The 16,174-nt window shown below is 40.1% G+C and overlaps 1 protein-coding gene across 1 annotated transcript in view; it reads left to right on the plus strand.

Annotated features, from left to right (window-relative positions):
- The window catches only part of pitx3 (paired-like homeodomain 3), a 14,339-nt gene extending 1,094 nt beyond the window's left edge, over positions 1 to 13,245 (plus strand). Inside the window, exons 2-3 of the mRNA XM_073482241.1 lie at positions 2,908 to 3,113; positions 12,676 to 13,245. Coding sequence (XP_073338342.1) covers positions 2,908 to 3,113; positions 12,676 to 13,245 — 776 coding nt within the window. The remainder of the gene's footprint in view (positions 1 to 2,907; positions 3,114 to 12,675) is intronic.
- Positions 13,246 to 16,174: the final 2,929 nt, after the last annotated feature.

A 16,174-nucleotide genomic window follows, 5' to 3' on the forward strand; every position in this document is an offset into this window, starting at 1 on the left:
TCCGGCTCAGGCGCGGCTGATGACGGGAAGTCATTTGACCGTGAATATGAAAATGAACTGCAAAAGAGCCAGAGCTGCTTTTCCTGCGAGCCTCAGCCTCGCAGCAGACGGCTTGATTTGATCCAGCATTCGCTGAAATCAAGACAGCTTCACTTATTATGATCGATTTGATCATCGGGGTTCGAACATCTGTAGTTAGCCATGTGTTTTTAATAAACCAACCAATAGATTTACAGTTATCATTATGCTGACATCAGACTGATACCAGACAGAAAGACAAAAACTACATCCTGCTTTGAAATATCATGGGGTTTTTATAAAACAGTAACTCAAAGGCAGCTTACTTTTCAGCCACATTTCATCTGGGAATAGATTTCGCTCTAGTCATAGGAGGTAACAGGTGGTCATACATGTGTATTAAATGATCAGGTGAATGCTGACTGTTGATTGGCTGATTGTTACTGATCAGATGGAGGTCATATTGTCCCTCAGAAATGGAACTTTATGTAATATGATCGAGCTGATACATGATCAATAATCACCTGTGGCCTTTTCTAACCATCTTTAACTTTTGCGTGTAGAGTGTAAAATCTTAACCTACCCACCTGTCTGTCTAAATCTATCTAGTGGTGTGTGTTGATGTGTGTGTAACCCAATCTAAATACTAAACTGTGTGATGTTAGAAATCCACTCCTAACAAACTGTCAAACACAAACTATTCTGGAGAGAAACGTGGTGTAAAAATGCTTTCATGTGTCTCCTGCTGTGGCTCGTCTTCATGATCACTCATGAAAACTAAAACTCGTCCAGTGTCTGTAAAGCCTTTCTCTCATGGTGTCACACTGATCATATTCAAAAGTGTGGAAGTTAGCACAGGAAAAACAAACAGAGGCAGTTGTAACATAAATGCCTCAGCGACATGTCTTATTTTAAAACCATAATCCAAGAAATACAGCAGGTGGGACGGTTACTGTATTAGGAACATGTGGCAATTATTTTAAATTATACAATTATTATTTTAGGGAAATTGAAATGTAATTGACATGTTCTATCAATCAAATGTATAGCCTCAAACATTTACCTTATTGTTGAATATGTATACTGTTCAACAAGATATAAACATGGCTTAAAGAAAAAAATGATGCATTTCATCATTCTACAGTTAAAAACCTGCACATGGTGGGCATTTATAATGTAGATAGCTTCAGTATTTTGAGTTTTAGATTTGACTAATACATATTTAAAGGATTCAGCATTTCACTTCCCAGATGTCAGTGCTGGCAGTTTAAGACATGATATGTACAAATGTAACTTTATTTGTTCAGTTAAAGAGACCTTCATTTTGTGTGAGAGTGCTGCAGGCTCGTTCGTTGGGCATTACAAACACCTTTCTTTCAGTTTATTGTTGGTTTTTGTTCTCCTTTATAAGAAAGATAAAACACAACCTTGAATCTGGACGTTTTTACTGAAGGATAATATGACTGCCACGCCTTACCACACCGAGCTGCCGCCCATGCCACAGGCACGGACAAGTTAATATATCTCACACCCATGACTGAAGGACCTGAGTGTCTCATTATATACTTTCATCTTACACTGGGCAGCAAGACTTCTTTTAAAGCTCTTAACTGGATGATATATTGATAGTCCATATGTTGTCATTACTGCTCTTTGATTAAATGTAGAACCTGACAGCCGTTTAATACTCTGAATCTATCTGACTCTTTCTGTTTTTCCACGTGCTGAAAAGTGATTTAGTTAAAAGCCTCTCGTAGTTGTTTTCCAGATGAAAGCCTTCTGAGAAGCTGACCTGGAACGGCTCTGTCGTGTCGGCACATTATCAGTCAGATAGCTCCTATTGTTGGTCAGCGCGTCACTCTGAAAAAGGGCTGCCCTTTCCTCTGTATTGTATTGTAGACTTTGGCCTTAAGTGACAGCTTACCCAGTGTCAGTTTACTGCCAGATAACAGCCTCGGCCTGGCCCCTTTTTTTTGCTGGTGGCCCTGCGGAGCCTCTTTTTAAACCCTGCTGATCATTTCGCACTGCTCCAAGAGCTAAGCCCTCGCCAAACAGAGCCCAACTTGCCCCAGTCACAAAAGCCTGATCCACCGGATTAGCTGGCCAGCTAATTTCACTTCTTTCTGTGAGGTCCTCAAATTGCGGGAGTAGGATCTGGCAGAGAGGAGCCCTGGCAGACATAACATGGATGTGTGGTCCTTTAAACTCACTGCACTGGGGGCCAAAAGCAATCACTCAATGCTCCTGCACATCTTTGAACCTAATGCAGTGTTTGGAATCATTCTCTCTTGGTAACGTCACACCCATGCTTGTCATTTTCCAGCCTGTGGGATGGAGCGATTTCACATGATGTTTGATCTGACAATAACATCCAGACACGGATGGGATAGTGATGATGTCAGAATAATTTTGCTGCTTCCTGTTTAACTTTAGAAATTCTCTGAATGAGTGGAGATGCTGTTTAATATTTGATGCACTCATTGTTTTCCCCATGTACTACTGGTAACACATTATTTTATATATCCTGGATTACCCTATTAATGTCCTTGGAAGAAACTGATATGTGTCTGTAATTTCTTACAGTGAAATCTGGTACCAGTTACAGGAAACCAGAGACAATGTCCACTTGATACATTTCTATTAACTCCAATTAATTTCATTTAAATACATATCATAGTCTTCATCAGTGGACAGAGTTGTAATGGAGATGGTCAGTTGTGACGCAAGCATGGAAACTTTTGATAATAACATTTTTTTTTGTAATAACTATCTTGAGGATCCAGAATGAACTGTCATGCTCATGCCATGTCCTGTTGACACGGTGTGTCATGTTATTATGTCCACTGCCAGTGTTCTTGTGAAATCATTTGTCTTTCTGTGTGTCTGTAGACACAGAGAAATCCCACCAGAACCAGCTGGATGAGTCCAGTGCTGAGGACGGCTCTCTGAAGAAGAAGCAGCGGCGACAGAGGACTCACTTCACCAGCCAGCAGCTCCAGGAGCTGGAGGCCACCTTCCAGAGAAACCGTTACCCTGACATGAGCACCAGAGAGGAGATTGCAGTGTGGACCAACCTCACTGAGGCACGGGTCAGGGTGGGTATGCATAACTCTGCCATGATGATCCTGGAATCGAGAAGCCTGGTCATGTTGTCACTACAGCAGTTTATTTTAGAGATGAGGTTCTCCCCTCTGATTGAAATTAGCCAAGTGTAGTTATTGGTTAGCATGAAAGCCTGCAGAATAATGTAGCACTGTAACATGCAAATAATCTGAAAAAGATGGAAAAGTCAGTCTGTTGTATACCAGTCTACGGGCCCTGACACATCAGGCCAACGGTCAGCCATAAGCCAATGTGGGGGTAGTTTTAGTGGTCTGTCCCGCACAATGGGCACTAGTTGGTGCCTGCTGACAGCTCTTTGGCCAACTGAACCTCTTGAGCCTGTCACTATAGTATCCATTTCCTGCAGTTTCTCCTTATTTTTCACCTCCGCCTCTTTGCCAGTGTCATTTTTACAAGGTAATTTATTTGTCATTATACAACATAGGGTTGTATAACAAAATGAAAGTTTGTAAACGCCTTCATGCTATGCAAATTACAGAACATATATACAGTTATTAATATACAAATATACATAAACACATAGTTCATCTTTTGAATCTGCATCAAGGTGAATGTAAGCTGCAGCAACAAGATGGTGATGATAATCACCATCAGCGTCCACCTCTCCGTGTCCAGCTATAGTCCTGCGCTCTGTCAGCTCAGATTACGGTCTTGATGTTGTGGTGGAGACAGGTCTCTGTGGGCACAGCAGTGTCTGATTTCACGTTGTTTGGCCATTTCTTGTCCATTTTGTCCTTTTCCTGTGACCAGACAGGAGCAGCCTAAACCAAGCTGGATTAGCATGGCTTTTAGTCTGACTCGCTTCCTCCCTCTTCCTCCAAATGGTCAGGTTGGATGGTTGAAAGACACCACGCCATGATGGTTTCAAAGTCCGCTGCTCCTAATCCAAAACATCCACTTTCTTTTCCAATCACAATGAGAGTATTTCTGCTATAGGCAATACGTGTTTCAGCTATAAGGCTGAAACAAATTAAAAATGTAGCATAATTTGCAACTTTTCATCAGACATATTCTTGATTAGGGCAGTGCGCTGTTGCCTCACAGCAAGAAGATCCTGGGTTTGAGACCCGGCTGGGGGCCTTTCTGTATGAAGTTAACATGTTTGCGTGGGTTCTCTCTGGATACTCCGGCTTCCTGCCACAGTCCAAAGACAAGTGAGGTTAATCGGTCACTCTGTATTGCCCGTAGGTGGGAATGTGAGCATGAATGGTTGTATGTCCCTATATGTCAGCCCTGTGATGAACAGGCGACTAGTTGAGGGTGTACTCCGCTGCTCGGCCATTGTCAGCTCGGATCGGCTCCAGCCCCCCTCGACCCTGCAAAGGATAAGCGGTTATGGATAATGAATGAATATTCTTGATTAGAAGTGGCTATATAATAGTAAAAACGGTTTGTATATCCGCAGTTCTGAGTCCTTCCCTCGAGCATGAACAAAGAGAACAAGAACAAACACATTTTCCACTTGTACCCAATGGATGTAGGCAAGAAATGTATTGACCACATGCTCCTAGTGGATGAAGTCTTTCCATTTTGGTCCAGTGTCCAGTCTGTGCACAAGCTCCCATCAAGGTCATAATATGTCATTGTTATGTTTACAGTTGTTTCCGCTGTCCCCAGTCGCCAAAATAAACAAATAAATAAATAAATACATAAATCCATTTACACATGTTTAAAGCCTTTTAGGTGCTTTAATGATAGAAGGGATTGAGATTTCTGTTATGTTCACTTAAAGGTGCATATAGTAAAATATTGCCAGAATTCGAAGGTAGCTCCAAAAATATAAGGGCAGCATATCACCAGAGTAACTGACAACTGCTGCTCTTTGCTAGCCATCCTTGGCTGTAGCTAGCTCCCATTAGCTAATTATCTAATGGCTCAGATAGCTGTGGAGGCAGTGGTCCTAGAGTTTGTCTGGACAGAGTCACCACAGGCAACAGGGCTTAGCTCAACCGTGTTAGCAGCCTGAGAGTGGACAAGGCTGGACCGCAGACTGGGACTGGACACAGCCTGTGAGAGTGACGGAGTTCAGTTTGAAGACAGCGGACACAGTACAGAGGTGATTTATCTTCAGTAAACATCTCTGCAACACAGTACATAGACGTCACTGACAGAGCGTCAGCACTGATGTTTCCTCAAACTCTGTTCATAATGTTAGTTCAGTTTATATGTTAAAACTAAAATGATATCTCACATATCGCCCCTTTAATGCTGTTACTAACCCAAACTTTTAGCAGTTTAAAAAAAATCTTTCAATCTGGCTGTAACCTAACACAACTAGGGAGAAAATAGAGTATAGATAGAAAATCTTAGGTTGAAAACCAGTGTAATATTATTGTGAAAAACCAGTGACCATGTGCTGAGCTCTGAAATATTCCATTATCATTGTTAAAGTAAAACACTGGCTGGTCCCACCCTAACAATTTTGTTGTGATAAGATAAGATAATCCTTTATTAGTCCCACAACAGGGAAATTTGCAGAAAATTATGATTCCTTAATGGTTACAAAATATATTATTTCATGTCCTATGGAAGATGTTTTATTCCCCTCTACCAAAGCTTCAGCTCACACACTATGAGCACTTGAATGTCAAAGGTGCAGCAGTATGTGCCCACGCCCAGTGGTTTGGTCACTGTAGCTATATGGAGTAGGAGGACACACATTCTGATGGATGACAATACAATCGCTGGCCTGCCTGACAAGTAATGGATCAAATTAATGTTGGCTGGATGAAAGGTCACATAGCATGCACTCTTGGTTGTTATTTTGAAAGGACAACAGACTACACATTGTTCCGTCCTAATGTCTATCAGTGGCCTTTCTAAACCTTGCATGCAGGCAGATTCCTACATGCCAAAAATACTTCACCTGTCAGCTTGATTCATGTCATTTGTCAGAGGGCTGTAGTTCATCAAAGTTGGAGCCTGGCGAAACATATTGATAAGACACAGTTGTATGCTGTACAGACTGTAAAGAACTTTGAAGCCAATGTGAGGTTTATGATTTCTGGCTATTTCTAGCCCTGCTACTTTGAGATATGAGCAAAAGGAGCTATAGTAGTATAGTTTAGTATGAGCACAAAGTACAGCTGAAGATGGTAGGAACGTCATGACACCAGTAATATTTGGACATAATGCTAGATGAAAAGAGACATATTACAGTCAAGACATTTCAGTTTGATCTGGACGATTTTAATTTCATGGTGACAGTAGAGGAAAAGTCAGTCAAATATTTGCACCAAATTTCAAGATTCGACCTTCTGGTAGTGCTAGATTAAAAGCCAAGAGATCACCAAAGTCAGTAAGATTCATCCTCTGGGAGCCATGAATATCTATACAAAAGTCCAATATTTGTTAAGTTATTTCATTCTGGACCAAATTAGTGGCCGGACCAAGCAACCAACATTACAGCAATGTCACTAGAACTAGTGAGAATGGTACTAGTACATTGTACAGTGTTACATATCTTCAATGTAGATTTAAGTGAGTGATAGTAGATCAAAGCTGACCAAAGCATTTTTTAATTTGTAAATAAAATTCAAAATGTAATCAACTCTTTAATGTGAAAAACCTGTGTTTACAAACAAATTTAGGTGTAAAAATCTTTCAAAAGCTCTCTCAGCTTTTAGTTAAATAAATCAACTACCAAATTTCAAGGAAGGAAATATTTTTACACCTGTTTCCATTGTTAAACCTTCTGAATTCAAGTTTCTGTCTTTTACCAAACATAAACGAGCTTAATCGCCTCATTAACTCATCATAAAACACACCAAATTCAAACTTAACAGGAATAAAACAAGAAATCAAACTCATTTGTCTTGTCCAAATAAATTTACAGAGTAAGATGTGAAAATATTCCGGCTCTACACACCATTTTCACCTGCTGCTGATGTCTGACTCTCTCTTAATGCCTCTCCTGTCCTGACAATTTATTTACATCAAACCATTTCTTCAATTCACAGTGAATTTCTTTAATGAATTCAAATATGGAACTATCTATAAAAAGAGACATATTTCACAGAAAATCCCTCAACAGAAGTTTGTGGTGGTGGCAGTGGTGTGTAGCCTCCAGCCTATTGCAGCATGCAGGGTGTGAGGGCGGGACCAGGTTACATTGCTATCTATGCTCTGCTCTGTGTCATGAGGTGTAGGACGGGGTGAGCTACACACACACAGAGCAGAGAGGTAAACCGTGGCGAGGATGAAGCGTGTGATTCGGCTGAATTTACATAAAATCCAGCATTGTGGCTTCTTCCTGCGGGGGTGTGCTGAGGTGTGGGCATGTCTATTTATGCTTTAGAACATAACTGCAATGAAACCATCAGAATTTTTTTTTCTTTGCTTAGTTCTGGTAACACAGCTCCCTCTTGTCAGTCACTTTCCTGCTGCTATTATTGACTCATTGGTCTTATGGACTCAGGGAGGAGGGGCCAATTGTAAAGTTTATTTTATTCTCTCACAAACAGCAACCAAGCGGCAAACTCTTCTGAGGAAGGTAATGTGGATGTAGGAAAAACTGCAGTTCCTCGAAAGGCCCCTTGAGGCTGAATCCAAAAGTGAGTCAATCCACAACAACTGTAGGGGGGTAAATTTTTATAGAATTCACTCCTTTTAATTATATTAGGGCTTAAAATTACCCATAATTAGGGACGTGGCTACTTTGTGTGACAGGTAGCATAGACATGCTGTCTGCTCGGCTTCACCCTAGCTAACTGCAGTCACTGAACTTGATCTCTCAGCTGTATTTATGGTGTTGGTGCCTTTTGGAGAATTTTTAATGCAGATACCAGACAAATAATGTCTCTTGCTGTGCAGTTAATTGGACTAACAGACCGGAGTGAGGGACATACACCTGTCTTTTGGATTAACGAGCGACTCTGTTGGCGTTAACAGGCAGACAGCAGCTCAAGCCGGCGAGCTTCTGGATCCCGGGAGTCGAAGAGAACACAGTTTTTTTCTTAAACTTTTGGGAATAGAAATGGATTTATCTTCACTTTTGAGCCACAGAGGTGCTGAAATACATTGTAATATACAGTAACTTGATTGATTGAATGCTGAACGGAGGAGAAATGTATCTAACTTTACTTTAGCTACTGTACAGAGAAGAGATGGGGAAAGGAAAAGACCCTGCCAACAGAAAGAGAGTGTGCCTGTTGTTGCTCGCTATCTTGCCGTCAATGTACAGTTAAGTATTTGGTCAGATTGGGATGAATAAACCACAAGTAACGTGAAGTGCTAATCTTTGTGTGTACACAGATAGTTCTTTAGCCGTAGCTTCAGACAGGTGTGCTTGTTAAACGAATTAGGCTGGCTTCAGCTCCACCCACACTCCACCTGTTTGCCCATTTTTGGTTAGCCAGGAGTTAGGCGAAGTCAGGTATTGCCAAGATGGCGACGGCCAGTACCACCCACTGTAAACTTCATTCTCTCTATGGGCGGAGTCACAGTGGCCACTTTCCACTGTTTATACAGTCAATGATCACAACCGACAAGTTCTGCATATTACCTGTCTTTAACTAATTTCACGTTTTTTTTACACTATTCTCCAATTGTTATTTAAATTCCTCCGAGAACAGAAAAGTTTGTGTCATCTGCAAATCAGATACTTTTGAACCATCTGGACACTGTACAGAGCTCTTTAAATACAGAGTAAAGAAGTACAGTTTACTGTCAAAGACTGACACACAGAAACATATTGCCACCTGTAATGAGTAACAAAGCCATAAATGGGCTTATCATATATTTATACATTTTATGATAAATAGTGTCAAAGTTTCAGAAATACTGACTGAGCTGAATGATTAATTCTAAAACCATATTGATTATGGATCAAAATGTTACACCTCAATAAAATTGTAGTCTTCCAACAAATGTTTATTCCAGTACCTGAGAAACTATAGGAAGCAGTGAAAATCGTCTGTAATTAGCAACAAAGTTAACGTTTACACATTTTATATAAAAGAAATGACTTATCTCTCAGTCATTTCTTGTAGTAAAGACATCCATTTAATAACAATATTATCCATAACATTATTCATAATAATCTTTTTTGTTTACAAATGCTTCCTTAAAAACACATAATAAGTCACAATACACACAACAACAAACAACACATTCAGAGTACAGACAACAATAATGGACATGGTTCCAGGGTGAATGAGGTTTAGAATTTGAGCAAGTTATTACATTTGTAAATGTTGTTTGATGCTGCAGCAGCTCTCTAGCTTCTGTACGAGGGCACTGTGATGAACTCTTTAAAAACAGGATGAACCAGATCAGATTCATTTCTTTTGGCTTTTTGTTTTACCCGTGTTTTATATACATCCCAGTTGTTGGCCATGTTTGTTATTCTAGACAGTCGTCGGTGTTCTTAGTGCCCAGGTGCCCATACCACGTACATACATTAAAAGTTTAAACACTTTCAAGAAGACTTCTGTCAACAGTCTATAAAATTATATGATTCCAGTTTCCGGATTAGTTACAAATGCTGCGTTGCTTTTTACCCCCGCCAAGAGGTTATGTTCCTCAGGTGTTGGTTGGTTGGCTTGTAAGCAGGATTACAAAACAAAAGCTACTGAACAGATTTCCACAAAACTTGAAACCTATGCATGGATCTTGATGAAAAAATCAGGCGTATGTAGGTGGCTGGATCTGGCAGATTTAATTGTGTTTCATTTGATATTGGATTAGGCTCGATTAAATTAAAGGACCATGGCAGAGGTATGCACTACTAAGCGCCACGCTAGTTTAAAAATGTATTCTGTATTGGCTGTGAACTTAAAGTGCATTTGTACTTCATTACGTATTTCAACTGCTCTTCAACGGGCTGATCATTAATCTGAACAGGTGAAAATAGTGACTGGTATTGTGGTGACTCATCATAACCAGCTAATTAAATTATCTTTGTCTTCACTGGGACCTTGGAGCTTCAAATGTTCAGACATGTTTCAGTCATCCAGAATACAGTCTGCTCTCTTTTCTGACCTTGAAGTCAGTCAGCCATAGACAGGGAACATTCTCTAGACCCCCTATCATCAGAATGCTCTGAATGCTTGATTGAATTCATATCAAGTGCATATCAGTGCTTTTCAGAGAATCATTTGACTGTTTCCCAGAAGACATTATAAACATGGCTGCAGACGAGTCACTGAATAACCTTGACATTCAGCCTTTTCCACAAACCTTCAAACAACATTGCCTCTGAGTCACAGTAAAGATTGGGTAGCTTCTGTCCTCTGGCGTGGGGTTTCCCCTGCTGTCACTGAGTGGGATGGAAAAGTCAGAGTCATGCACTTTATACTCAACATATTAATGGTCAACAGCATTCTGTTACAATAATAACAGAGGATTGGATGATACACAGCATGTATGCCAAGGCAGCAGAGAGACGGCAAAGTATCAACACAGGATAGGCCCGTAAAGGTTTTACAAGGATTAAAGAGATAAAACATTTGATACCAAATTATTTTAATGTAAAACAAATACATGAGTGTCAACAAATGACCAGCAGACTTCTATAACAACTGTCCTCAAATCTTTCTGCATCTGAAAATGAAAGGTTTCTGAGTGATTCAGAGTAAAAGTTTGTTCACAACTTCACGAGAAAAACTTGGTGCAGTTTTCATTTCTAAAAACCCACAAATTTTTCACTGAAGCTTTAATCCACTTCATATCCTCCAAATATAGGATCATCAAATGACAAATGTGAAGATTGCTCTCCCCTGACATTTCTTTCATTGGGATCTCACTATTCAAATAAGTCAATGATTAGTTTTAATAAGCCTTGCTTAATATGACTGTTTGATGATACACTTCAAGTTACTTTTTGGGATCATTATGTCTTTCAAAAATTCAAGATACATTTGCACACAATATGACTGGAAGTGTTTGAGAGGGGTTAGGATACTCTGACTGGATGTGTTTTAGAATTAGACTTTATTGACTCCTGAAACTTTCTCATAGTTAGAGGTAAAGTCATTTGAAAATCAGTCATTCTATTTTTTCCTTGTGTGCAAAAATAACACTAGTATGAATTATGGCTTTTTTAGAGAATTAGAGGCTTTTTAAACATTTCATGCCTTATGATTGACAAGTGAGTAAAATGATTCACTCCACACACATCAACATCACTGACAGCTCACTGGAATTTGTCAAATTTTACTTCACAATTCCCCTCACCTGTCACTGCCATTTTTCATTTTCAAACTAATCTTACCCTTCTATCCCTGAGCTCCCAGCAGGAAAACACATCCGGGCAAGCTGTTGTGGCTGAGTGGGTTAAGTACAGGACTCTCGTTCAGGAGAATGGGGTTTAAACACATATAATTATACTGTTCACCTATTTTTTACACTAAGATCACTTGTTATTCTCTGTTTCTTTTCAGTTTTCTGTCACTGTTTGGTTAGGTTTAGTCAACTAAAATAGTAGGTTAGAGTTAGGAAAACATGGTCTGGGTTGTAATAGACCCTTTCACACCATTATGCATGTGTCTGAAAGGATAACTTCTCCCCTGTGTGTACTTTTCAAGTAATTTTCCATACTAAATGGGTATCCACAATTCATTTTAACCCTGCTCTACCTTGATGGATGCACTGTGAAAGGGTCTGTAATGACTGGCCTTGTCTTTACATATGCATATTACACATAAGTTTTATGTAACTTATACAGCTTAAACCGTTTTTTTTTTTTTTTTTTGTAGCAATATTTCTTAATTTTCCTTGTTGAAAGTTTTGGTTATTCCACATCAGAAATATCTGTACATGATCTGATACTGCTGTGTTGGTGTTGTTCCTGGAACATCATAATTTATGTCAGGGCCACCACTGAAACCAACCAATCACGTTTCTGTCACAGCTTGGCCATTCAGGAGAAATACAAACATGAGAGAAGTTATTTTTTGATACATGTGTTTAACGTTGTGAAAGGGTCTATTTTAACCCAAACCATAATTTCCTAAACCTAACCGAGTACTTTTGTTGCCTAAACCTGACCGAACAGAAAACAGGAGAAACTGAAAATAATAACCAAGCTTAGTGTAAGTAAATAAGTGAACAGTGTAATGTGTTCCAAACAGGATATGAAGCCCAGTCTCCTGAGTGAAAGTCCTGTACTTAACCAATTCAGCCAGAAGAGCTTTCTCCAGGTGTGGTTTCTGTCACTCTTTAGAACAGATGGCCCTGGAGCGGCATTATCATGATGCTCTTGGAGCAACACCAACACAGTGATATCAGATACACCAATATCTATATTTGTTTTTGCTCTGTGCTCCTCTTGCTAGTCTGAGGTGGGTGGGGCTCAATCAGAAAAAGGTGATGTCACATACTTTTGATCAAACCATTTTGAGTGTAAAACCTTTAACCTAAAAATACCTTTATATGTTATCTTTTTAAAAACAATGTGACTGTGCCTGTTTATTAAGTCATGCACATTTCATGTTGTCAAGAAAAACAAGGCTTTGAAGGCTTTTTAGGGGGCTTCAGAGGGTTCAACAAATAGACTGTACACACAAATTATTTTTCTCCTTTGGGCTTCTCTAGGTATGGTTCAAGAACCGGCGTGCCAAGTGGAGAAAGCGGGAGAGGAACCAGCAAGCAGAGTTATGCAAAAATGGCTTTGGTGCCCAGTTCAATGGACTCATGCAGCCCTATGATGACATGTACACGGGCTACTCCTACAACAACTGGGCCACCAAGAGCCTAGCAAGCAGCCCGCTCTCTGCCAAGAGCTTCCCATTCTTTAACTCAATGAATGTAAGCCCCCTATCATCCCAGCCTATGTTCTCCCCCCCCAGTTCCATCCCCTCCATGAACATGGCCTCGAGCATGGTGCCCTCAGCGGTGGCCGGGGTTCCCACTACGGGGCTCAACAACCTGGGCAACCTCAACAACCTCAACAGCCCCTCGGCACTCAACTCGGTAGCGGTGACTGCAGCCACGTGCCCCTACGCCACCACAGCTAGCCCCTACATGTACAGAGACACCTGCAACTCCAGCCTGGCCAGCCTGCGGCTCAAGGCCAAGCAGCACGCCAACTTCGCTTATCCGGCAGTGCAGAACCCCGTATCCAACCTGAGCCCTTGCCAATATGCTGTGGATCGGCCGGTATGAAGAAGAAACTCCAACAATGACCCCTGACCCCATTGACCAGTAAGTCCACAATTCCCCCACTTCTCATCTCTTCAGTTCCATCGCTAAGCTGCCAGATGTGCTGAAGACTGGCAAATCATGTGTTGATGGTTCTCAATGAGAATCATCTTCAAGACTGACAAGTAGACATGCCCAGATGGACCATGGCGCTTCAAAGGAATTCTCTCCAGTTTGTGAGACTTTGTTGCTGAACTGACCAACTGCTTCAAAGGATTTCTAAAGATTATTATCCATCATAATTTTTCCTTCTTTTGAACTGCATGATTAGAGTAAATGTAGAAACCAAGGCTTAATAAAACATGGATGCTTCAACTGGACTGGCGGTCAACATCTTGGCCCAAAATCATTAAATGTGATCTTTGCTACTATCACAGGAGAAGGGACCTGTGGTTGCAGTGCAGGAGAAAAAGAGGATGTATATAATGGACTTTTTTCTGTTTTGTATGTGACATAAGATATATGAAAATGTACTTTAAAGATGAGAAAAGCATGTTCTTCAAAAGCAAAGGCCCTAGATTGATGTAGCCCACTGTAAGCACATGCTTTAGGAACTTTACACTTTGTTGTGAATTCTTCTCCCCATGGATGGTCAAAGGTCAAAGGTCAGTTTGGGCGGGCAAGAGGAGGGCAGTCCTGTGAAGGGAACAAAACCTCAAGCAGTTAAATACAAATACATCAATTTACTCACACACATACCTGAATATCAGCAAGATTCTTAAAGTAAAACTCTAAAAAGCCATTGAATATATAGATTTGTGTGGTGTTATACAAAGGGAGTCCATGACTGTAAAAAATGTATGTAAGAGTGCAGTTGTCATAACAAAAACAAGCTTTTTTTCCTGGTGTAGCCTGCTTTGTCTCATTAAAGAACCAATTAAAGGATCTGTTTTTATGAACTACAAATGGACTTTGACAGTATGTGTCCTTTCATATCTCTGATCTATAGCCCATGGCATTAGTTGTGTGACGCCGGCCAAAACACTATGTTCTCACGACAATGACAGCAACGCCATGGAAACCCTGACTCACTTCCATGGCAACAATTAGGCAACGATGAAACAGAGTAGTAGGCTGGAGGGAGATATACAGTAGATGTTCCCGATGGCTGCTCTCTGATATGTTTGACCTCAACTCCGAGTGGTAACCGCAGGCTATCCAGTAACACAGCAGGAATTCACAGAGGCCGAGGCTGAAGCAGCGCCAGGATTACAAAAAGGCCTCAAGGAGCGAGGTGTCCCAGTGGAGCCACAAATGAGGGGTTAGCAGCCCATCAATCCCCATCAGCCCCCGCAACTGTTTATTGCTCTGACATTCCCTGTTGTTTTTTCTTGATGCTGATTTCTAGGTTCATTCTACAAAGTCACAGTTTCAGGTACATAGCTTCTATAAAATATCTTGTCATGGCGGTTAAATGTCTTAACAGTTAGACCGCTCAGCATTAAAACTGTGTTGCTAATACTAAATATGTCGGTAACACTTTATAATACACATTATTAGTGAATGAATGTTATTTAGTTAATAGTTGTTTCACTGTGAATATAAATGCTTTATAAAACATTCATTAACCCTCAAAGACCGAGGACACCTTTCGCCCCCCCCCCCCCCCCCCCCCCCCCCCCCCGTTCTAGCAGCCAGCATCAAGTGCTGAACATCATGTGATTCAGGAGAACCTGAAGTTTCAGTCTGGCTCTTTTGAAGTCCCAATTTTCCATTTGCTTTGTCTGACAATGTAATAATCCTATAGTTCATTTACTGACCATTTAGATGTGTCCATAAAAGTTCAGATAGTAAATGTAAAGGTTATCGAATCATATCAGAGGTGATTGAAGCAGAAGTATCTTTTTTCAGATAAATATCTGATCCATTGACTACGATCACTGCCCGTTGGCCCAGAGGAAGAAACTACGTGGGTTTCCTTGATGATCAATGCTGCAGAATGTGATGGTGTAATCACCTTCACTACAGAGTCCCTGAATGCCCAAACAAGACAGGTGTGATACCACTGAAAAGCTTAGAACCTCAACTCTACATGAGTTTGTAATATGTGAATAGGATCAGCAGTTCAAAAGTTATTATACATACAGAACAAAAGCTATTTTTCTGTCCAGGTCTTTGAGGGTTAAACTATGGCCAAAATATTGAAAAAAGGGATTTATGAATTTAAGGGGTTAAAAATAGTTAAAGCCTATTGGAGGAGCATTGTATCCTGATTTTAAAACTGAACTGACATACTTGCTGTGTTCCTTGTGTTTCACAGATTATTTCTGTACTGTGTACTTTTCCTTCCAAGAAATCAACATATTTCACTTGTTCTATAATAACAAGAACCAGTTCAGTACTCGTTTCATCAGACCTTTATCAAAACAGACTTTTCAGTAACACTGTAGAATACCTATCATTAATAAATGTTGAATTTAGAGTTAATTAAATCACATTGTCATTCGGTAAAAACGAAGCTGTTTTTGTTAGAACCTGACAGATACTGATGTCAAGAAGTAAAAAAAATCCTGATATTGATATAGCGACAGGTATTCTATACATAGAATATAAAAATATACATTTTTTGTAATGAATCCTCAAATATGGTTATCAAACACAAAGATATGAATGTAATGACGGCAGAATATTTGACAGTTAACAATAAACTTAATTGTTCATAATGACATCATTGTAACTGATAATTATAAATTACCCAAAGCAGCTAAAAAAAAAACAGTTTATACACCGATTCTGATCTGTGATATGTCAATATCAGCTGATCATATCAATCCACCAATACATTGGGTGGGCTCTAGTTTCTGTTTAAGGTTTGCCATTTGAGTCACAAAACTGATACATGCTTGTGTAGAGCCTGACTAAAAATGTCTCATTTGAGTAATTTCATGTAAGG

This window comes from Pagrus major, chromosome 15 (assembly GCF_040436345.1).
Source record: "Pagrus major chromosome 15, Pma_NU_1.0".
NCBI classification, from domain to species: domain Eukaryota; kingdom Metazoa; phylum Chordata; class Actinopteri; order Spariformes; family Sparidae; genus Pagrus; species Pagrus major.